At 37.6% G+C, this 24,300-nt stretch overlaps 1 protein-coding gene across 8 annotated transcripts in view; it reads left to right on the top strand.

The window, feature by feature from the left end:
• The window catches only part of GAB1 (GRB2 associated binding protein 1), a 101,029-nt gene extending 77,226 nt beyond the window's left edge, over positions 1-23,803 (top strand). For 3 of the 8 annotated variants that reach the window (XM_069855295.1, XM_069855297.1, XM_069855303.1), the window contains 8 exons: positions 394-998; positions 2,956-3,041; positions 3,249-3,552; positions 16,186-16,275; positions 18,419-18,512; positions 18,845-18,968; positions 21,859-21,981; positions 22,218-23,803. In XM_069855295.1, the coding sequence (XP_069711396.1) occupies positions 394-998; positions 2,956-3,041; positions 3,249-3,552; positions 16,186-16,275; positions 18,419-18,512; positions 18,845-18,968; positions 21,859-21,981; positions 22,218-22,376 (1,585 nt within the window). In that variant the 3' untranslated portion in view covers positions 22,377-23,803. Of the gene's footprint in view, positions 1-393; positions 999-2,955; positions 3,042-3,248; positions 3,553-16,185; positions 16,276-18,418; positions 18,513-18,844; positions 18,969-21,166; positions 21,243-21,858; positions 21,982-22,217 lie in introns of all 8 variants that reach the window. The other 5 variants (XM_069855298.1, XM_069855302.1, XM_069855296.1 and 2 more) reach the window with 4 other exon arrangements.
• Positions 23,804-24,300: the final 497 nt, after the last annotated feature.

The following is a 24,300-nucleotide window of genomic DNA, read 5'->3' on the forward strand; positions in this document are numbered from 1 at the left end:
GTGCTATTGAACTGCTGCTAGTTTGAAGCATAGATTAAAAAGAAAAATTATATAAAAAATACCCCAGCCTGCAAACAAACTCTGCTCTAAATTAGCTTCTTGGAAATCACTTGCTTTATGAAACATCAACTTGTTGTTTAGCTACTGCTAAAGCTATGCACTTCTGCTATCTGTTTCACATGCATGGATTTGTACGTAGTTACTTAGGATCCTTCTTCTGTACTACTGTTTGTTTAATAACTGAGTTCCTGCATTTCATTTAAAAAAAAAAAATTGGAAGAGGCTGATATCCTTGTTAGTTGTTTACGTTTTAAATGCCATGTTTATTATTTGTAATATTTGTTTTTCTTTATACGTTCATCAGCATTCTGATCTTTACAATCTTCTGTGTAGATCTCATGCCGACTCAGCAAAATCCAGCTCTTCTGAAACAGACTGCAATGATAACGTACCCTCCCACAAACCCCCTGCTTCATCAGCGAGCAAGCACGCTGTGAACGGCTTCTTTCAGCAGCAAGGTGTCTATGACTCTCCGCCTTCTCGTACTGGACTGACGCTGGCAGACTGCAGCCTTTATAACCTGCCTAGGAGTTACTCACAAGATGTTTTACCGAAAGCAGCGTCTCCATCTGGGACTGATGCAGAAGGAGAGCAACATGTTTTCAATACCCCATCAGCAGCATCTTCATTAGACACGCAGATGAGACACATCTCCATTAGCTATGACATTCCCCCCACACCTGGAGGTACTTATCAGATTCCACGAACTTTTCCAGAGGGAACGTTGTCTCAGACTTCAAAACTGGAGACTATTCCAGATATTCCTCCACCTCGGCCACCAAAACCTCACCATGCTGCTGATCGATCTCCTGTGGAAACATGTAGCATTAGTCGCACTGCTTCAGACACTGATAGTAGTTATTGCATCCCTACAGCAGGAGTGCCACCCTCACGCAGTAATACCATTTCAACTGTAGATTTGAATATCTTTCGTAAAGGTCAGTATTCTGTGTTTTATGCTGTTCTTCCAGAGTTTTTGTGTTAAAAGAGGTAAACTTGTGATAAATGATGTGATCTGAATGATACGAGTGGGCTGAATGATACAAGGTGCATTTCTAGCCTTTAGAAACGAGTGTGTAGCCCTTCACGAAGCAGTCTGTGGCTGCAATGCTTAAAATATGTAAGAGGAAAAAGAGAAGATTGTGAAAGAAAACCATCAAAACAGCAAAGCACAGATTATCAGTAAGGTCCAACTCTGCAGAAGCTGAAAGCGTTTCATGAAAGTCAGTGGGACTTGGTGTATACCCAGAGCTTTTTTGGGATCAACCCTGTTGCCACTGACCTTTATTTTTCTCCTTGTGACAGATATACATACTGCATTTTTTATGTAAAATTAAAGTTGTTCTTTAGAGTCACCTAAATCTTGGTGTTCCAGATGTGCTAGTGCAATTTTTTTACTTTTTTTTCTTTTAGCAGATGGGTGTATTTTAGGTCCTAGCAAATCTGATAGAACTACTTTAACTTAAAAGATTTTGGTGTTTCTTGGGGGTTTTTTTTGCCTATTTTTTTGCTCCTGTTCTTATTCTCTCAGATATAAACTCAAGGAATGCATCAAGAAGTAGAGGCTGGGAAGCTGTTGTTACAGGGAGCAGTTGTTCTAAGTCCTGTTAACCACTTTTGGGTTAAGAGTTTCACTTTTTTTTCAGCTTCTGGAGGCAGGTGGGCATTACAGTGTTATTTTCCAAGTGAAATTTTAAAGTGGTTAGTGTCGATTCTGATATTAGAGGGGATTTTATAAGGAGAATTGTTTGAGTTGTGAAGGCTGATATGAGGAAGAGGACAGGGACAGGACTTTTAGAGGAGACAATATACAGAATGGGTGTGATCATACAGGTGCTTAGTTAGCATTATTCTGTTTCTCATTCGTTTTGTAGGCTAAGCTTGATAATACGGTGATTGTTAGTGTTTTAAAATGACAAAGTAACACCCTGAAAGACCCTTGTTTGCTTCACTTATCTCATTTTGCTAAGTTTTTAAGTGAGTACTCCTGCATTAAAGCTGAGATTGTCAGCCTCAGAAGACTTAGCCTGTCTGAAAATACTGTTTGAATTTGGCACTTAATAGCAGAAGTGGTTTTTTTTCCCTCTGAGGTGGAAATCTCCAGAGAACTTCAGTGTTTTTTTCCCAGGGCAAGGTGGGGATAAAACCCAGAGTTTGCCCACAGTTTCTGTCTTGGCACCAGGAGGAGGAGTGTGCTTGTTGTAGCGTAAGGCAGTCTGTCATCTTCATGGGTGAGCAGGAGTCAGGACCCACCAGACGTCTTCCCAAACAACCCTGTCCACCAGAGAAGCAGCCACAAAGCTGAGAACGTTCTTAACATGGGCTGCCAAGAGCCAGGACCCTGAAAATGGAGAGATCTTCTGTTCTGCAGCAGTTCATTCAAATGGAAAGCCCCTGAAAAACCTTGCTGGGAGCAGGACTTCACCTGTTCCTGCAGTAGACTGAATCCTGTTAAGACAGCACTTTTCCCTCCACGGGAACGGTGTTCAGTCAGAAAACCTTCCTCCTGTCCCTAAATAACATCTGCTGTTTGTTTGTTTTAGAATAGTTTTTTCACGAGGGCCCAGTATCTCAAAACCCACCCTTACACTAAATTCTTACACCTGCCTGCTTTAAAGAAGTAGCAAAGTTTTCCTTTCAAAGGAAAAATTACTTTTTCTTTCTTGCTGGGGAAAAAAGCCACTATAAGAACTTCAAGTGGTGACAGATGAGTGCTAAGTTTGTTTGTGAACACAGTCCTCTCAAGTATATAAATAAAATCTATGGGCAGCAGCTTCAGGAGGTGTGTTTCTATGCTCTCAGAAGCAGACAGTAAATAACAAGACTCTGGATGCCTGGTGCCAAATGACAGGAACAGGGATGGTAAATAGCCACTTTCTCTTCTTGTTTCTTTAGAAATTAGTTCTCAAGACTGTTATGATATTCCACGAACGTTTCCGAATGACAGATCTAATTCATTGGAGGGCTTCCATAACCACTTTGTAAGTATGACTTGATCTGATGAGAGGCAACAGTGACAGTGCTTAAATGCTCTTTGTTCCCATGTAAAAAACCAAGCTGCATGATGTTTGTGATTTTTCCGTTTCAGTAGAATATTTTAATCTGAGTAGATTAGGTTAAAAAAGCTCATGTGATTCACAGCTGATTGCATAACTTATTTTGTTAAAGGAAATATATGTTAATTCTAGAAAAACAGAAGCATGTTGACAGTGGGAAGTGTTTCAAGTGAAGAACTAGATGAAAATTATGTCCCAATGAATCCCAACTCTCCTCCACGACAGCATTCCAGCAGCTTCACTGAACCCATCCAGGAAACAAACTATGTACCAATGACACCAGGCACGTTTGATTTTCCGTTATTTGGAAAGCAAGTCCCTCCTCCTGCTCACATGGGTTTCAGGTCCAGCCCAAAGACCCCTCCCAGACGGTCAGTACCTGTTGCAGAATGTGAGCCACCACCAGTGGATCGGAACCTCAAACCAGACAGAAAAGGTGAGGAAAATGTCCAATAGAAATTGATTTTTGTCATCTAAGAAAAGAACATAGCTGTCCCAGCTTCTGATTAGTGGAAAATTGTCATATTTCTGCAAATTCTGACTATAATTTTTATCCTATGAGGTAGCGATAACATAAAGGAATCCTGGAATTACTTTTAACCATATTAAAACATCACAATAACACTATTAAATACAAGCTTAGGTTTGCATTTTATTGCTGTAGTTACTAATGAAAAAATGACATAGAACAGATAATACTCAGAAATGTAAATTTTAGTCCTTATACATAGAAGACAGTTAGGTGACTTATGATGGATGGAGAACACACGAGGCGTTGGATGGAATAATAATCTAAAGCCATAGCAATGCTTGGTACAGGATCAGTAAAAGTTTTCATTGTATGAAGTAAAAGTTATTTTTAACTTAGTTAACTATTTTAGGTATTTGCTTTTGATGTTAACATACTTAGTAGAAATTAATTGTTACAACAAGAACGAGTTGTATATCACAATGCTTTTTAGTCCTACTCAAAGTATGCAATGGTCTTACAGATTCTTACAAATGTGTTCAAGTGAAGGAAGAACTAGATTGAAGAAATAGTGTTAACTACTAAGTAGGTAATGTTAAGTCCTCATTTCAGTCTGTAAAAGCAAGGAAAATAACTTAATGCTGGGGCTGCTTAACGCTTAAGTGTTAGTGGCCACACAGGGCAATCATGGGAAGATGTTTAACGTGTCAGCTGTGAGGTTACCATTTGTATTTTCCCTGGGATCCAAATAGGAGGAGGGAACAGCTAGTTCAAGCCAGCTCTTAAGATATATTTGCTTTATCACAGGAGCTAGATTCCGTGCTTTTATTGAAATATGTATAAACAGTAGTAGATGAAAACTATCTTGCCTTTATAGAGTGTGGTAGATTAAACAAGGTCATAAAGCAGAAGGAAAAATAGCTTTATTTGGAAATATTTCCAGCTGTGTGGAAGGTGACTCTTATGAGTCTGAGGAAAGTGCAACAGCTTCAACGACAAAATTGGAACCCCCCCAAATTTTAGAGGGCCCCTTCAAGCTATCCTAAAAAATTAATTTCTTGAATCTGTTTTGTACTGTGTTTACTTTTCCTTAAAATAAGGATTATTTGGGTCACCAGTGTTCTTAAAAGAAGATACTATTGAGGTGTGCTTATAAGAGATACTTTTAAAGAGAATCACTAAAGGTTAGTGATTCTGAAAGCTAAAATTTTCCAGTTAACATAAAGTGTTTTATCATGCAGCCTATCTGAAATACAGGAAAATGCTTAAGGAATGTATTTCCCTGCTATGCAGCTTTTCAGACAAGATAACTAACTTTCTTGTAGAAGTGGGAACTAAAGAACATGAGGTCAAATGCAACTACTATTTTGGGTTTGGGTTAAGTCCTATTTTTAAAATTATGTGCTTTAGAAATTAGTATTTACTTTGAGAATGGCTGACTTCATCATGGGGAAAACTTGATGGCAAATATTCAAGTGATCCAAAATATTCACTAACTAAACCTTTAAATTAGTATTTTTACCACTAAGTTAAAACAGCTGGTAATTAAGTGAAGTATATAATATCATTATGATATAGATGATCTCAGTGTGAAATGCAAAGTAGCTTGTCTCGTTCTGGCTGTCCATCTTCAGAAACCAAGGCACAACCTTTTTTAAGACTTTGGCTCTCTGCTTATGTCTAATTGTTTCAGTGTTGCCAGACAGTAGTTTTGTTTAGTTCCTAAGTAATACTGGGCAGAAACGGATTGGTGAAAGCTGAAACTGGAAAATATTCTCAAAATAAACACTGAACCGCTTTAAAATATTTTCCCCGACTGGCCAGTTTGTGTATTTTACTGATAAAATGTTTAATCTTCAAAAGTAGTAAGTGTCTGTGTTGAAAAGCTTTTCACTTTTGCTGTTGGCAAGGCAAAGCAATAGCACAGACATCTGCTGTGGCAGCATCGCTGCTCTAGCATCTCTCTGCTTGAAACTGAATTCATGTTTCGCATTCTAAAAGTGGCACATAAGGCTCCTGCTTTGCTCCCATCCTCAAATGCTTTACAGCTAGAAACATCTACCTAACATCAGGGAAAAAGATTTTTAGATGTACTAACATACCTCTTAATGAGTGTAGAGTGACTGTCTCTATCTTTTGCCTGCAGACTTTCAGAATCAATTATCACTATAAAAAAATACGATTATTTAATATAATTTAGAAGAAAAGGTATTTTTTAACTAAAACTGTCCCCAAAGAAAATATTGTATAGCAAATGCTTGGGGGCTGAAAAACCTTTGTGAAGATATTGAGCTACCAAGAAGGGTAATGATTCCAATTTATCACTGAATAGTTTACCTTAGTTCTATGCACACACTGGCTCACTCAAATTTTATTAAGTGTACTATTGCAAGTCTTTCATTGTTGTGAAGATCAGATGTGATGACACATCAGGATGGTAATATATTCTCATTTCAGTAGTTTATTTCTCAATGTAAACAGCTCCTTCCTGATAAGCCTTTGGGAAAATAAAACTGCAGTTCCTTTTTGAATTAAAATGGGATAAAACTCTTGTTTTCGTGGATCCTTACCTAACTAAAATGAGTGTGTGCTTTATATTCTACTGTGGTGCTTTTCCAGCTTTCAATTTCTTTGAGCAACATCTGTTATCAGGTTGTCTTTGCGTATGATAAATGTACTACAATGGTTGCCTGGTACAAATTACTGCATAGAAGGCATCAAGTTGGCCAGTACATTCAGTAAAACTTAGGCAGGCATAGAAAGGTAGGAAATGGTACATAAAATAGCTACCCTCTGCTGATTGCTCATTTTTTAACATGCCATTGGTCCAAGAGTTTCTGTTGAAGACCATTGGTATTACTGCAGAGATCAGATGTGTTGGTGATAAGGCCTCTAGATATAAATTCTGTTTGAAGCTGCTGTATCTGTTTTTATTTGTTATAGATTGCTTCCAAAATAGTGTTTGCACTGCATTCAAGTGACAGTGCCTTTTTGGTAGCTCCTCTCATTACTGAGAAGTATCACCATCACCATTAGCTCTAGGTCAGTTAAGTTCTTGTGTGGTCAGTCCAGGGCAGTTTGTTACATTCAGTGCTAAACATGCATTTTACAAAGAAATAACGCAGTGAAACTAGCCTGCAAAAAAATTAATGCTCTGCTTTTTGTTTTCAGATGTATAAACTTAGTGTCTCCTCTATTTTTCTTTGGTTTAAGGGCTTTCTCCTTGCAGGCAGCAATTTGACAAGGGTAAAAAATGGAGAGCTTGGTGATGGCAGTGGCCCTTCTGTTTTATAGGGCCTGCTCTCACCTCTGCCATTTGATTTGTAAACCTGAGATGAAACACATACTCGGTTAGTTCTGGTTCTGCTCTGTGTGAAGAATAAAGTGTCAGGCAGCATGCATCTGGCAATCTGTCTATCAGCAGCAGTGACTGCAATACGTACATCACAGCTCTGATACAAGCACCTCGTGTTCTGGATAATTAATTGAATTGTTAAAATCTCCAAATCTGTAAGAATAGTTACAGTTATGTAGAACTACTGACCGTGACAGAGGACAGAGTTATGAAAAATGGTTAAAATGGGTAAACGTAATGTAGGTAATCCATAGGTCTAGAATTCACATGTGCACGCTCTTCTGAGGAGGGGAGGGTACTTGTGCAGCCCTGCTGTGAAAGCCTGAGGCTTTTCACTCTTCCCACCCGTAGGAATAGCCTGGGCTGGGAGCCTCGGTGAGCTATGAGGTATCCTGTGTCTTTTCTCACTGGTTTCTGGAAAAGCTTTGTTTAAGAAAATGGGTTAAAAATAATAACAAATTTTAAAAAGATAAATACATATACAGGCTAGGGACTATAGTACATTTTCATGTAGTTTTCATTTTTCTAGCTCACAGCTGCTTCTGTAAATGCAGGGAGCTTCCAGTACTTTCTGGAAGTCTTGAAAGTAATTTCAAAACATGGTGTTGGTTTCCAGTAACTTGAATCAAAGCATTTTACTATTTCTTTAGAGAAGCATACCAAAAGGTAAGTGATATATTGCTTGGGACAAGATGGAGAGCGTTTGGCCAGGTGCTTGTCTGCATTCATCTGTAACTGAATGACAAAAATAATCTCTTTTTCAATTTGTTTTTTTCAGGGTGCTGTTTCTTTTATTATAAAGAACCATTGCCTATACTGATTTTATATTTCTGCTTTTTTGGCTGCTTAAGCTTGCCATGATTGCATGTAGTCGTGATGCTAAATTGGAAGCATTGTTGCTAGCAAAAGGCTTCAAGCTAAAGACATATTGCATCCATCCATGCGGTTGGGTCTTATTCTCTGAATTGCACAAAGGCTGTGACTGGTTTTGCCACAGAGTGATTATGTGACGTTTGTTTTGACAGTCACATGTTCCTTCTTCAAAATACCATTTATCCAAGAAGGAGCAGTAGAATTAAAGGTGTCCGAATGTCGTGAGGACAACGCTCCTTAGAGAACTAAGGTAGCAAAGAACAGCCAGGTTCTCTTCTTTTCCAGCTTCTATTTCCTCTGGGGCTCTTCAAAATATCCAAAAAGGGTTGTGATAGAAGGCAGTGGATCCTGTGATCTCTATCCTGCTGACAGCTTGCAGGACTGTAGTGAACGGTTTGCTGCTCCACGGGGAGCCGCTCTGTGTAGCAAGACGGGTCCCAGGTGGCTGTGCTGGCAGTCCACAAGAAGGTTTTAAGGCCTGACAGAGGTCTGTTGTCTAGACGATCCTAATCTTCAGTATAAATGTGACGTCAGTCAGAGATCAAGGAAACGGCTTGGTTGAAAATAAAATGGGTAGAGTGTGAATTGGTTTTTATAGGTCAGGAGGCAGCTTTTGAGAGATGAGGGGTGTCTGTGAGCATCTGCGCACAATAGGGGTAGGGAAGTGAGCATAAAGCGAGACCTTAGGACCAAACAACTACAAAATAAGATTTTTTTTTTTAACTTCTTGTTTAGGAGCTATTCAGAAGGACTTCTGATAGCATGTTCATGTTCAGTGTGTGTGTGCATCTTAACTGTTTGATTTGGATATAGAAAAACTATGTTTTGCCAGTCAAGATGGAAAGAGGTATTAAGAGCTTTTAACTTTACACATAAGTCAATGATGGAATTAATGATGGCAGAATTTAGTTCTTCAAAGTCTGTTTGGTGTCCTACTTCTTATAACTTGGTAACCTCTCTTTTCTGAAGGGCAGCATGTGGGTTTTATAAGGTTCTGAAGAGAAATAACTAAACCCATAGGCATATGGCTGAACTAACAACTCATGACTGCGACAGAATGAAAATCAGAAGTTAAATGTCATTCATATGAATGTAGTGTAACACTGCCATTTTTGTAATGTTTTTGATCCATAGTACTTAAAAACACTTTACGAGAGAGGTCAGTTTAGCACAGATCCTAATTCAAGGTCATGGGGCACTGTGATAGAATGATGCACTCAGGATCACTAAGCGGATGGCTGATAGATGCAGGAAGGAACTTGGGATTCTCAGCCTACAACATGGTACTGGACTTTGCTCTGTTTGTCTTGAATAGTGATTGTGTTTGCCCGGATATTGTTAGAGTTTAATTGCATTGGAGCTTATTTTAAGCAATTTCAGTTCTAGTTTTGGGTTGGACTGCACAGGTTATTTTGCTGGCAAAAATAACCAATAGCTAGTGTAGTGCATTTTTGGCTTTATTTTTTTCACAACAGGCTTATCTTTTAACAAGAATGTATCACCATTTAGTCTGAAATGCTTCCTGCAACTTGAGTCCATATGATTGCCTTTAAAAAAGCCTGCTGCTTGGCCCTGGTAATTTTCAGCGCAGCAAGTGGTAAGGTAGGATTTAGAGTGAGGCATACATTTCTTTTCGTGCCAAAAAAATACCCAGATGTACCTTGCATGAGAAAATAAACAAACACACCAAGGGAGAGGAAAAATGTTCTCATGGAGTTGGGATTTGTGATTGTTTTAAAAATGTTAAAAATTTTCTGGTTGTTTTTCTTATAAATTTTTCTCATTTAAGATGTTACAAGAAATAATTTATGTGGTTAAACCACAAATATGTGGATTGCTTATAAAAGTGAGACTGTATCTTTGCCATGACTACTCATAAGAATCTCCCAAGCATGGTAACTTCATAGAAAATACCAGTTTTTTGGGGTTTGTTTTTTTTTTTTTATTTAAGAGCACAGGCTCACTTCAAAGAGGTAATTGTGTCTAGAGCAGGAAGCATCTGCCGCGTTCTGGCCCCATAGGCTCCACTGTGATGCTTCTGGATGACCAGGAGTTGTAGTGTAGTATGATGCTGTAAAACCCCCAAACTAAGTAGGTAGTTGTAAAGGAAATTAAGAACCCTCATTAATCATGAATTTAGTCATAAATAGCCTAGTGAACAGTTGCCTTGTTAAATATTTATGTATATGAGTGTCTGAGTTGGACAATGGGAATGTATTGCACATCCTGATACAGCAAGAGCACAACACCATCCTGAAATAAAACTGCAGAGAAACAGTTAAGGCACTTGTGACAATAGGAGCTGACATTGGCTTAGTGGTTGATAGGAATGATTGGACTCGATGATCCTGTGGATCTTTTCCAACCTAGTGATTCTGTGGTTTCTTTAAAAATAATAATTAAAAGTTGGTAACACTGCAGTATTCTACATTGTCATGATTGTCTTGCATATTCTTAAATAAAGGATCACTCATCTTCTCAGGCTTTAGGACAAGCAGGCATTGAAAAAATTGTGAATAGTGATTACAGCAGGAAGACCTGAAGATACGTTGAAAAAAAAACCCACCTCATCTTCCTGATGACTTTTCTGAGCAGAAGTGCTGTTTATTTTGGTTTCAATAAATCCATGTGTTTAATCCTTCCATTTAATCTTGGAGGCTAAACCATAGAATCATAGAATAACTAGGTTGGAAGAGACCCACCGGATCATTGATTAATTTAAAAAATAAGATTTTGGTGGATGTTATCGTGCTTCCTCAGAGTTCCTGAAGCAAATTCATTGAATTTTTTTCTTCTTTTTTTTCCCGCAAGCTCCAAAGACTTTCATTTAGCTGAAAATTACGCTTCTTCCATGACTGTACTAAATTACTTCTACAAGGTTAGTTTTTACTTAATAGCTTTAAATGAAATCTAGACAGCTCCTTGCTACAATGTACCAGTCCTTACTTCGCAGCTGTGGTTTATCTTACAAAACTCTGAAACAACAAATAATGTCAAATAAAGATTTTGTTTGGATGGCTGCATCACAGCTGTAAAGGAAGCTATGGTTTACTGGACAAAATGGCTTTAAAAAAACTAAACACAACTTTTCTGATAATAGTGGTAGAGATGGTAGTGTTGAACTCCAAAGATGCTAGGGGGAGCAGGAACTAGAGAACATAGGTAATAACAGCACATTTTTTGTTCCCTTCCTACAATTTTTATTTTCTTCCCCGTGCTTAATACTTTTTTTAAGGAAACATAGTTTTTAATATACATATTGTCATGTTAGTCCATTGACGTTTTTATAGACTTAACTTTAGACTTGATTTTTCTAGTGAACATGATAAACATCAGGTTTTTGTGGGGTTTTTTGATATTTTTTTTTCAGAAAAAGGTTAACTGATCTCAAGTTGTATCTCTTGGACTTCATGAAACTTAGTGCAGCTTTAAACTTCTAATTAATAAACTCTCCAACATATTGTACTTTGGTCTTAAAATACTGTATTTGTTATTGAATGCTTTTAGTTCATCATGCTGTGTGGGCTTTGTAAATACAGATGTGTAAAGTTGCTCACAAATTAGAGCAGTCAAATAGTATTTGGGTAATTAATAGTTTTGGTAACCAATTCTCTGAATAGTTTTTATGGCATTTGGCAAATATTTTATGAATACCAGTGAACCTTAGCTGTCAGATGCAGTTGGATTTCTTTATAAACAGATATTTTTTCCAACTCATTCTTAATTTCTGGAGCATTCAAAGTAGCAGTGCTCTGAGAGAAGTTATTTTGAGAAGATAAAGATGTCCAAGAAGACTGGAGAATCTTTCCGTAGATGACTGCTTTTTTTGTAGTTCATAATATTAAAAGAATGAGTTTATTTCAGTTTGGTTTTACTGTCTAGAAGAGACTGTAGTTATCACCATCCATGTAGTGTCACTGCCCAGAACTAAGTGCATTATTGATATTCCAATTTGTTTCTGGATACTAGCATGGAAACAGATATGAATGTTGTATAACTAAATACATGTTTCTAATTAGATATGCCTTGGCAGGGAAATAGTTGTAATGATGAAAACAGCAAATTCAGGATACCTGTAGAGCTCTATGCTGAAGACTTGGGAATCACAGTTCACTGGGGTGAGGAAGAGGAGTAAAAGGGGAGGTTATTCTGCAGAACTGAAAACCAAGTAATAAACCCTGTGGGAGTAAGACCGTGAGATTCGGCCATATTTTTAAGGCAAAATCTATAGTGGTTCTGAGTGATGGAATTCTTAGACCTCGGTGCAAATTTCAGTTTCCTCGGATTACAGAGAAAAGGGGGGAAGATGTGTATGTTTTAATGGAAAGAGAAACTGACTCTCTGCAACTACTTTTGTGGATGCAGGGCACTTAATGTGGCTGTTTTTGCCTTTTCCTCTCCGCCTACCATTCCAAGTAAAGCACTGCTTTAACATTCCTACGTCTGATCTCCTTGTCTCATAAGGATTAGTCCTGTTGGCCAGGAAACAGCATTAACAGATCACGCATTTCTTAAATTCTATGTCACGTTAGTGGATTTACCTTAAAATTTTATGCCCTAAATAGCTGGCATTTAAATAGAGCGTTAGCCTCTTTAGTGAGGTTGTTTTGCAAATTCCTGAAATAAAATCCCTTGTCGGCAAGCTATGGAGCAAGCAGGCACAGTCAGAAAGAAGCGTTCTTAACAGGATCCTTGTTTAGTGCTAGCGCTTCAAGGCAATAGCCTGAAAACAAATGAGGCTTTTTAGTGTGTGGCTTACATCCTCGAAACCAAAAATGTTAGGACCCACCTACTCTGAATCAGGAATTTGCTGTGTTGGGACCCCCTTTTTTTCCCAACAACATTATATTCCAAGTGCTTTATGGAAAACAAGTAGAGAATACATTAGCTGATGGAAGAAAAACCAAAAAGTTTTGCAGTTTAAACCGTTATTTGAAACAAAACCAAACATGTGAAATGGACTCTTCTCCTGATGACTTCTGAGACAAAGGCAGCATTGACACACACCGAAATGCCAGGAGCAGAATTCATGCCGTCTGAGTGCTCTCTAATGCTAGATCCATAGTAGCTTGTTCTGCTTGGCAGTTTTTACAAACAGCCATTTGTTAGAAAAATAGACTTCATTAGTGATTTTTTTCAGCTCAGGGTGCCCTCGCACAGTATTGGTCTGATAGAATGTGCAGAAGCTGAGCTTTTCTCTCCTGGCTGTAGCACTTCACGTTCCACAGGTGGTGACTTGACTGAACAATGAAAACATCTAATTTTCACTTCTTGTTTGGTTGGTTTCACTTGCCATAATGTATTTGTTGTTTTTTCTCCCTGTAGGTTTGCATGCAGTGGTGTTGCAACACAACTGATTTCTTTTTCAGTTAAAAAAAAAAAAATCTATCTATCTGTCTATGTAACACCTATATCTTTATACCCAGATTTATCTTCCCTAGAATATCCATGTAACCTAAAAGCTCACTTGGGAGCAGCACCAGGAATTTTAGTCACAGTATTTAAGTTACTAAGTTCTATAAAATACGTATTTCTGTTCATAGATCTGAATAAAGACAGTGGCAGAACTGCCAATTTCTAGATAAAGAATGGTACTTCCAAATTTTCTCATGGATTTGTTAAAAATATATCTTTTGAGTGAGTACGGGATGCTGTTAAAGGCTTTCTGTGCCCCAGCTTGTGTTGCTTTATGTTCTTTGATGAGCAAGAACAGGATAGAGGAATTCTGCACTACAAACAAACGAGTAACTTCAGTTTTGTTATTGTGTTCCTTTTTCCCCGGTTCCTTTGGCTGGCATCAGGTCTTTCATGGTGCATGTTATAAGCTCCTCGATGGAGATTAGGCCTTTTATTTTTTTGCTTTGTAGGGAGGGAAAAAAAGCCCTGCACAACCATTTTAATCCTCTCTGACATATAAAACTAGAGGAATTGCATTATCCTGGCTGCTTGGTAGCAGCAAGCTGTTTGCCACCAAATTTATTTGTGTTGAACAGTCTTTCTGCCGCAAGAGATGAAAGCTCAGTGAGTTTATTTTATGCTGGAACATTTTGTATCTTCTTGTCTGATGCAGAAGAGATATTGTAGGGACCTGCACTTATTTATATAGCTCTTCTGAAAGTCCCAGAATGGTTTATAAGAGCTAAATTAAGTATAAAGCAGGCAATTATGTTATCTCTATGTGCTACAAATGGGGATAATCATAGTCCAGGAAGGTCAGCTACACTAGACCACGTTAGCATTATTAACAAAAGTAGAACTAATCAGTCATTGCCCTGAGTTTCCTGCATTTATCTTCTGTATTACAGGCTTCTGACACTTCAGCCTGTCTTAGGCTATAAGAGTAGAGAGGTTATAAAATACACACTGATTAAATAACTTCATTAACTGTGTTACCTCTGCTAGATTTCTCACTATACTTACAATCCATGCTTGTACGTCCGTGCATTGATTGGCATCTTAAATTGAGTTCTATTGGGCGAGATTTGTGTTAAATTTGATTATAAAACTGTGGAAGACAAAGTTAATATGATTAGGTTATTATATTCAGCATCAAATTGTTCTTAATAAAAGATGATTGAACTTCTACATTTGTTCAATCAATTTTAAGATATTGGACTTTTTATATAGGCAAGCTTTTATCATAGAGTTGTAGCGAAGATACTTGTGAATATTGAATTGGCTCAGAATGAGCTATGCCAGCATGTTGGGTCATGCTTTTGACTTAGCTCCAGTCAGCAGCATACTTCAGAGAAATGCTTTGTATACCACTCGCAATCTGGGTCTTCGGTCAGCGTTGCCCAACTGCTTGGTCTTTTTGTCAGCACTTCGAGCCATTTACGGGAGCATCTGGTTTTGAATATGGAAAAGAACTGTCCATAAAAAATAATTTCATGGTTTTTTTTCTTTTTAAGGAAGTTACTATGCGTCCCTACCAATAAATAAATAAATTTTGTCTTAATTGCGTGGTCTCTCAGAAGTGATGTGTAGAAGTTAAGATAGAGTACAAAACCTTTCTGTTTACCTTTCTTGTTGTTACTTGATTATTCCCAATACTTCAGCGATAACAGTAATAGAGCACTTCATGTGCAAAACCCTTGGGGTAGAGATTTGCAAACTTCTGGTGGTTGTTGCCAAGTTTATTTTTTGCAAAGAATTCTTGCTCATTGCTGGTAGTACCAGTCCACATGTGAGTCTGTGATAGTACTTTCCATTTTGTGCTGTAGGGCAACTTTCTAACATAATCACACTTAGACTTTTCATTTGGTTTATTGTGAAGTTTTGCTTTTAATATGGCTTTGTAGTGTACCACTTGAAGGCACTCCTCTTTTCTGATATTAACCCTTTCTCAGATATTTTCATGAAAGGTTAGAGTTCCTATGCATTATTGATCCTATTTATTTAAAATAGACAATGTGAGCTGAAACTCTCACAGAATTTGGTCAAGTTGGCTAAGAATTTCCATGGTGGGAGAGGAGTTATCTTTCTGCCTGTGGGGAGCTTATTGACTAATATTTTCTTAGTTTGTGCTTTTCACTTGGTTAGCAGATATATCTAAAGTGTTAGATTGTGTGATAGTGTGACACAAGGGAATGTGATGCTAACAACGTGATAGTGTGCGATAGCATAACATGGAGGAAGGGCAAGTGCCTCTGTTGCACTTGTATATAGGTACATACATTTTAAAAAAGGTTTAGGGAACGTAATTTTATGATGGTCATTTGTGGTAGAGGTTGAGTTGTGCCATGGTGGCAGGGACAAGTACGCAGACTGGGAGCTTAGAGAGGAAGCCCCCCTGTGTCTTCAAAGTCGGAGAGGTGATTTTGGTCCAGGCAGATGTAGATTTCTGGGGAGTAAATTTAACAAATACAGTATGAAGGAAGATTCTTGGGGCTTCTCAAGTGGGAGAGGCATGGTGGATAGGAGACCTCCGAAGAGTATCCCTATTTCCAAAGTAATACTGTGATTAAAGAGGACTTAATTTCTTTAAGAATACCTCAGTTTGTATCTGAAACATGACATTCTTCTGTCATGCTAGATATTACTTTAATGTGGCATTTTTTTATGTAGTGCAACTTGAAACCAGTTAATAATAATGATCAGTTACAATGTTTGTTGATGCACTTTTTAGCCTTCTCGTACACTTTTAATGCTTGCCTCCGACAAATTGCTTGCATGCAGTGTTTTCTTTCTTTCTGGTTTGGTGCTTAAGCCCTTAGTATGAGACCTAGCTAGACTGTAAAACTCTCCTTCAGCAGCTTGCTTATGCTTGTGATGTTAACCTTTCTGCAGGGGGTTGTGCTGTTTATTTACAAAATTCCGTTTTCCAGTTATAAATAAAATATTATTAAGAGAGTCTTCTTTTTACCAATTAGGTCAAAGTCCTAAAATTTTAAGACCTAAACCACATGGTTTAGAGCGAACTGATTCACAAACCATAGGTGACTTTACTACAAGAAGAAAGGGTATGTACTTTAGCACTGTATGTATATGGAGCTTTATAAAAATAAGTAAAACAAAAATGAAAAAATGTTATTCTAGAATAATTTTAACTCTTGTCTAGTCTTTTTATTACTATTACAATCTAAGATAATGGGTGCATTTTCCTTGCCAAGTGAAAAGTTTCCTATATAAGGAATTAAAGTCTTCCTGGCACTTGGAGCAGCATACGGAAACATCTCCTTGATATAAACATGGGTGTTCTGATCAGTTTTAGCAGTTCATATTTTGGATTTATTTTTGTCTTTTTATTTAGAAGCAAGTATATACGATTTACTTCTAAGTTGCTTGAAACTGTTAGACAATAAGCTGAAATCAGAGTTTACTTAAGTTTCCTGTTGTTGACTAAACACTGAAATAAGGCAAACTATTGACCCTCTGAACATTTTACTAGTATGTGCATCTTAATGAGCATTGCAATTAGTCTGATGGGCTTTATTGAAGGTGCTGAGTTGGTGTAGTCACATGGAGATTACAAATAATGTTAAAAATCTCACAGCAGTGTCACTGATCATAACGTTTGGTTGTTAAAGCCCATTGCAACTGGATGAAACATTCCTGCTGGTTCTCAGTGGGCTTTGGAAAAAGTCCTTACTCCTACTGCGGGGCAGTACTTTGCCCGATGATTATACTCGCCATGTAGTCTTAGGCCTTTGCGGAGATCTTGAGCCACACTGATCATTTTCGTGTCACTCAAGCTTTAGTATCGGCTTGCCTACATCCAGATCAGTTCTGCCACTCTTCCCTCATGTGATACCTTGTATCTTGACGTAGATGAGTTGTAGTTCTTCTTCTGAGTCTGTGTTGACAGCTTTTTATGAGCAAGTGGGTTAAAGTGGCAGAATTATTGGAGTAGGCTTGACGTGCTTTGAGTGCATAATTATGACTTCTTAACAGAGAAAAGACAAAAACGGTTTGGGGTACCAAAGCTGATACCAATCCAGAAAATTTGACTCATGAGTCCTCATCTTCAATATGTAATAGAGCTGACTTTTCATACTCAATCTGAAGAGTGAGTAGAATGAAAGTATAATGATACAGTTCTGCTTTTTCCTTCTGAGACAATGATTAAGCAACAGATTTCTGTCAGTTCCTCATGCGTTCGCGTGTGACAGCTCTTACTCCTCTTGAACTGGTGCTGCATGCCTGACATTTAACCTTGGTAAAACTGGTAATAAGCAGCAGACTGATGGGGGGGTGGTGAGGAGAGGAAGAATGTTATTATAATGACACTGCATTTTAGTTTCTAAAATCAGTTTTAGGGAGGATGAAGTTGAGATTCAAACTGACAGCAGCTTGACTGTGTGATTTTAAAAAAAGTAAAATAAAAATTTCCATGAGTCCTTTTATGCTTTGTTTTTTTCCTAACATTTAGGAGGGGTGAAGCACAAAAGTGGGAGGGAGGGCTGATGTGTTTCTCACTAATGCTCTGTTTGTGGTTCTGTTCTGAAAATGGAAAATAAATATGGCATCTCTTCTAGAACAATTTTAGCTGTCATTAATAGCGCAAACGCCACTACTCTGCTCATCTGCTGATAAGAACTGAAGCAAGCCAAGCACCTCTTGGGATTGGAGCTCATCTCACTTTTGGGTATTGGCTCATATCATACTTTTGCAAATTTAGTCTCAGTTGCACATTCTGCCCACACTTTGAGCTGTGAAACCTCATCAGTAAGGGCACATGTATGCAGCAAGGCCAGAGTTTGCATAATAAGAATTGTCCCTGAGCCAAGAAAAGTACCCAGAGTTGGCTCTGCTGAACTGAAGTCCATCAACCTGGGCTTGTCTGTTCAACAAGTCATCATGGCAGAGCAAAGCCACAACATGATGCTGCCATTTTTAGAGTCTCTTTTCAAAACAGAATTACTGTGTACCAGCGTATCTTGTAAAATTCTTAAATGGTGGGTTTTTTTCCTAACTGATGTTGCTTTTCAGTACCTGGAAAGATTAAAAATATAAATTAATGTATCTTTCTAAGAACTGAAGAGTGTCTCCTTTTCCTACCTTGTATTTACCATGTAAAAAATATTATTTAGGCTTTGAAAAGTTATTAATTTTAAGCTTGTTTAGGAATGCTCTGTGCTTTAAGATTGTCTGTTTCTTATATAGCAAAACCAGCTCCACTAGAAATAAAACCTTTGCCTGAATGGGAAGAATTGCAAGCCCCCGTTAGATCTCCCATCACCAGAAGCTTTGCACGAGAGTAAGTCTTTTAGCTTTTCCTCATTCAGATTAATTGTTTTTGTTGACTAGGGTGTTAATAAATGTGTGTGTGTCTGTAATATCTTTTTAGCCATTGTAATACAAATGGAGGTTTCCTTTGGTGTGTGTATGCTTGTGTGCATTGAAACAGTGTGTCCTTATGAATTTTTTGGTTTGTAATATTAAATATGAGAGACTGTATATAACGAAAAAATGTGACTCTCTAGTAAACTTGAGTGAAAATTTCAGCTCTAATATGCTTATTTTTGTTGTTTACCAGGAGGTTTAAAATATTCGAGATGTATTGTTTGTAAAATAATTCCTGGTAATTAGCTCCTCCAGGTTTCCCCTGTCTCCCAGACCGGATTCAGTTCATAGCACAACTTCCAGCAGTGACTCGCACGACAGTGAAGAGAATTATGTATCCATGAATCCAAATCAGTCCACTGAAGACCCAGTATGTAAAATCTACATCTTAACTACTCTCTTCCTGTGCAGTCCTCACTTGTAAATCATGCAAGCACAGATCCTTCCACTCAACATCACTCCCTGTATACTTCTAGATCAAAATAATAATTGAAAAAAATCTCTTTAGAAAAACTGTAATTTTGGCAAGATCTCACTGAAGAAGTTAAAAGCATAAACCTATAGAGAGAGAACATCTGTTGTACAAATGAGTTCAATACTTGCCTTGTTTTTCCTCTTCCTTAGAAACTCGCTGTTCTTTGTAATTCCTCATCTTGGGCTGTGCACCAGTTCAGTATTATAACACCAGTGGAAATAAGTTACCTTAGAACCTCTGAGACCTGCTTAAAAACCTGTATTAAAAGGACCTCTTCCAAGAAATGTGGAAGGGATGGGGGGGGAAAAGACTATTATTTGTTGTTCACGTTCTATAAAAACTGAGCTATGTGTACATCTAGTAGGCTTCTTTCAAAAAAGCGTTTAGAAGGGGTCTTTTGTATTGAAGATCTGTAATTTTTTTGCCCTTCGGGGAATAATATTCTCAGATAATAAAGTTTCACATATTCAGCATGCAGTGCTGTAAGGGAAGAGCTAGTTAGGGAAAGTTAATGATGCATGCTGTGTTTTTTTCTTTCGTTGGAGAGGAAGGAGAGGGAAAAAGAAGAACCAATAATAGTATTTTAAAGTAAGAGAGCAGCAGCAGGCTTCAGTTTAAACTAACATGTGGTCCAGAATAGCCCGAAAGTGCTGGAGGGAAACCTGTGTCTTGAGGGTTTTTTTTCAGTATAGTTCAATGTGTTCACCACATTTTTATGGCTCGGGCTTTTAGTAGGGAATAAAGTAGCATTTTTCGTCTTTAAAGCATTACTAAAGACCTTCTTTGGGGAGGGCCTGTCTAGCCCCCTTTTTGTTCTGTTCGTTTGTCTGCCTCTTTATTTGGCATGTGCTAGCCCATTTCGCTACACCCTAGATTCTCTTCCTCTTGCAGTGCTGCTTGCTTCCCCATCCCCTGCTACTCTGGATGCCCTCCCCGATCTCCCCAATCTCCCTCCCCTCCAGCTCACCGATACTGCCTCTGAGGTCCCTCTGAGCGAGCCTCTCCTGCTGACTTCTCTCCCGCAGCTCTGGCTCGGTGCAAGCTCCCGAGCCTGCAGAGCATCCTGGTCTGTGCTCTGTACGATGTCTGACCTGCCGGCAGTGCAGGTGCGCTTCCCAGGTGAAGTGCGCTTCAGCAGTGGGGAGCTGGGGATGTAAAAACTTAGCCCCTCTCTTGCAAGAGGCATTGGTAAGTAATTGGTAGCATCCCCTTTTATAGATGCATTTTATACAAGGGTTTCAAATCTCCTATGCCCACGGTTCTCACTGCAGCAGAATCGCAGTTCAAATGGGGGATTACTGTTGATTCTTACAATGCCACTTCAGGGATTTAACATCACTGCCAAGACGGTATAATTAATATCACAGCTCAGACAGCTTGTCATTAATATCTTCTGTTTGCTTGCACCGTTCATTTTTCAAGGTTGTTCTCTACAGAATTCCTTTCATTTTCGTTGACGTATATTTAAAGTTTGCGTTATAATGCATATGTTCTGCTTGTCTAGTTTATTTGAAATAACACTATTTTTGTTTAAAGAGTAGTATTTTTTTTCATTTAGGCTGGAAACGTTGATACAGAATTTGACTTTTGTATGTTAAATATGCAGAAATTTGTTTAGAGAATTTGGGCAACAAAAATAAACTTTGTGTCAGTTGTTTGCGTTTGTCCTCGTTAGCACTTAATATTAAATGAGTTGGATGATACAGATATAATGGATAACTTCAATTTAAAAAGCCCATCCCATCAAGCTTTTAACCCATAAAATATTTTATTTTCTAGAGAACCCGAATGTTTCCAGCTATCTCAAGGCCTTTGTTTTAAAATGTGCCAATCGCATAGATATTTTGGAAATTTTTATTTGTTCCAACTGCATCTTAGAAAGGAGCCCATGCTTTTTCATCTTTTTCTGTCTTCAGCTTCGAAGCATCTTGTTTGGACATGTCATATTTCTGTTTTATTAAATAAAATCAGCAATATTCTGCTTTTTCTTTCAATTTGCTGTCAGCCTTACCCTTCTGTCTTTCCTTCTGTCTTCCTCTTCATTTTTTGCTGACTGCTGCCCTCTGTCTTCCTTTTTTTTCTTTATCTTTTAGAGAAGAGTCCTTCTATTGTACTGTTCCTATAACACCTGTTAAGAGGGAGGGATCAGGCTGGGAGAGGACAGAGGAGGTGAGGTTGTAAAAGTCTGGGCTAATTGAAATTTAGGCATATACAATGCAACTTCAGTTCAGGCAACACTACACAAATTCTCCAAAGTTTTAATCTTTTGGTCTTATCAATTGAATAATACTTTTTGATTTTCAGCTTAATCATGATGGCTTTTGAATAAAATGTAAAAGTTTCATTTGAAGTTTTGCTACTATTGTAAGGCTGAAATTCTTGCAAGGTATTTAACAGCAATTTAAGGGAATAAAGTTTGTAATACATTAATTCCAAATGTAACAACTTAATTTAAAAAGAACAAACCACACTCCATTCTTATTTCATTATATGAAAGGGACATTAGGTGGAAGGTACAGATTGGTTTGGTGACAACCTCAAATTTGGGGGGTTGGTTTGGGGGTTCTTCCCCCCCCACTGGCTTTCAACTCTGTCTTAGTTTTAACTTAGAATATATCCCCTTGTTATACAATCCCAATGAAATTTGCATGGTTTAGCTGATTGTAAGTGCTCCTAGTCAATTTTTCAACCTTTAATATTTTGGCAGTTTATAATAAGCATATTTGATAATGTGGATCATTAGCATGGACTTTTGTAGCTGAAGTTATTTATACTATAATTTCAGAATTTGTTTGGAAGCAACAGTCTTGATGGAGGAAGCAGCCCTATGGTAAAACCTAAAGGAGATAAACAAGTAGAATATTTAGATCTGGACCTGGATTCGGGAAAATCTACCCCACCTCGTAAGGTAAGCAAATCAACTCTTGCTATCAAGAGTTCAAAATTTCTTAACAAGTAGTTGCTGGGAAAGAAGGACTTTCTAGCAAGATCATCTTAATTAGCTGTAAAGCAGTCAGTTGGGGAAATCATTTCAGACTTTTTAGAGAAACCTGTGCTTGTTCTGTATCTGTTTGGGACACCTGCTAACATTTTGTTGTTAATTTATTTTTAAAATGTTTTCCACTCTCCTTTTGCCTTTCCCAGAAAAAGAGCAGTGGTTCGGGCAGCAGCGTGGCAGATGAAAGAGTTGATTACGTTGTGGTCGACCAGCAGAAAACACTAGCACTGAAGAGCACACGAGAGGCATGGACTGATGGGAGACAGTCTACGGAATCTGAAACACCTACGAAAAGCGTGAAATGAAAATACTGCTTTTTCTTCAAAGAACAGAAAGGAGTGAATTTTGAAGAATTACAGAACCACAATGGCAGTGTTGTTCGACTGTACAGTACCTGATTTACTGGTGTGTGAATAGGCTCTTGACTGAATAGGATGGAAGCCAAAGGATGCTTTGAATATATCAAAGGAATTTTAAGATCATAAATTGGCTGTGTGGTCTCTGGAAAAATTGTAACCTGTAAATAACATGTAAAATAGTATTGCTTAGCTTTCAGAAACCTTTTGTTCTGTAGTTAACACATTTGTAGTATTACCATGTTCATGCACTTTTTCAGTTATGATGTTGGTTCAGGTATTCCCAGTTAGTGTACTTCAACACCTAATTCATCTGGAGAATACCTCTTTTCCTTACACTACTATTCCTTACAATTTTAGGTTAATTAAGCTACATGTAGATACAGAAATTAATATTTGAACATCATTTTAACAGTTTAAAATTGATTTTTGCAGAAATACTTTCACAATTGAATAATCTACTTGAAATGCCAAGAGACGACAGTTAGTTACATACTTGTTTATATTTAATACATGCAAGATGATTTGGAAGTCTACAGGTTACCTTCCTAACAAAAATTGCTGTGAGTTAATAATAATGAATTGTACTGGGTTTAAACCTACAACCCCGGCTTATGTGTTAGTTGTTAGTGGTGGAACTTCTATTGTATTTTATTAATGACAGTGTTCTGTGTTCAACAGGTGAAGATTCTGCAGGGTGGGATCTTACACTTTTAAAGACTGAGTAATTAAATATCAAGTAAGGCTGCAAACCACTGATGGCCTGCAGCAATATTGTGATCTCACGCTTTTATTAACAAGAAATAACCTTTATATTATTTACAGAAGGTAGAGTAAATAAATCAGGTACGTACCAAGCACTACTGTGCTAATACACTGATCAGGTTTAGAGAATGAACTTTAGTTTTGTACTATTTAGAAGTTCTAATGTCGGTTTTCAGTTCGAGATTAATGGGACAGTTTGACATTCACTGTTTGTAGTACTAGCAAAATACTGTGATTTTGAATTAGACATTAATTCAAATGGAAATACTATGTTTTGACACCATAGTGCCCTTCTTATGATCTCTATTTTACTTTAATCTTCTGCTTGGCCTTATATTTAAATCCCTATGCAACCAATATTTTATATCTCTGTTTTTAAAAATTAGATAATATACTTAAATGATCCCCTTGTAAACCACTTGTTGTTCTTCCCTGGTACAGGATTTTAAGCTCTGTATACTGTGATCCTTTATTTTACTATGCCAGTTCCAAATAATAATCTGCCTTGGTTTAGAAACATTTTTTGTTATTTAGAAGAAGATAGAGTTCTTTAAATATGTGAATGAGCTAGGTCTAGATAGAAAACCTACTAACACCTTTTTTTTTTTTTTCACACGAACACCCTCAAGGAAGCAGTTGGTTTTATTTTCCCACCTAATTGTTTTATTTTGCCCAGGTCATTTAACAGTTGAGCATAAAGCTGTGTTGTTTTCTGGCATGTTGGCCTTAGTACTGTGTCTAATCTACCCTTGGTTGTTTCCCTCCCCTCACAGCCACAATCTACAGTATGTAAATTATCTTATTCTTAACAAAGGTTCTCTTTAAATTAGTAATATTTTGATGCTTTGAATGTTCATTTAAAAAAAAAAAAAGAACTAAACACAATGCATTTTGAAGTGAATTTTAAATAAATCAAGTTGTTCAGTTTGGATGTGTAAACTCTGTCCTCTGAAACAGCAAACCCATGTTTGCCTCTATGAAGGTGCCTAGATACCAACCACACTTTCTCAAAATTGTAAATTACCTCTTTGTACCTCTCAAAAAAATGTGCAGCTAAAACAATTTTCAAAATTAATCTCTGATTTAAAATCCTGCATCAAGCAGCTAA

This window comes from Phaenicophaeus curvirostris, chromosome 4 (assembly GCF_032191515.1).
Source record: "Phaenicophaeus curvirostris isolate KB17595 chromosome 4, BPBGC_Pcur_1.0, whole genome shotgun sequence".
In the NCBI taxonomy this organism is placed as follows: Eukaryota; Metazoa; Chordata; class Aves; order Cuculiformes; family Cuculidae; genus Phaenicophaeus; species Phaenicophaeus curvirostris.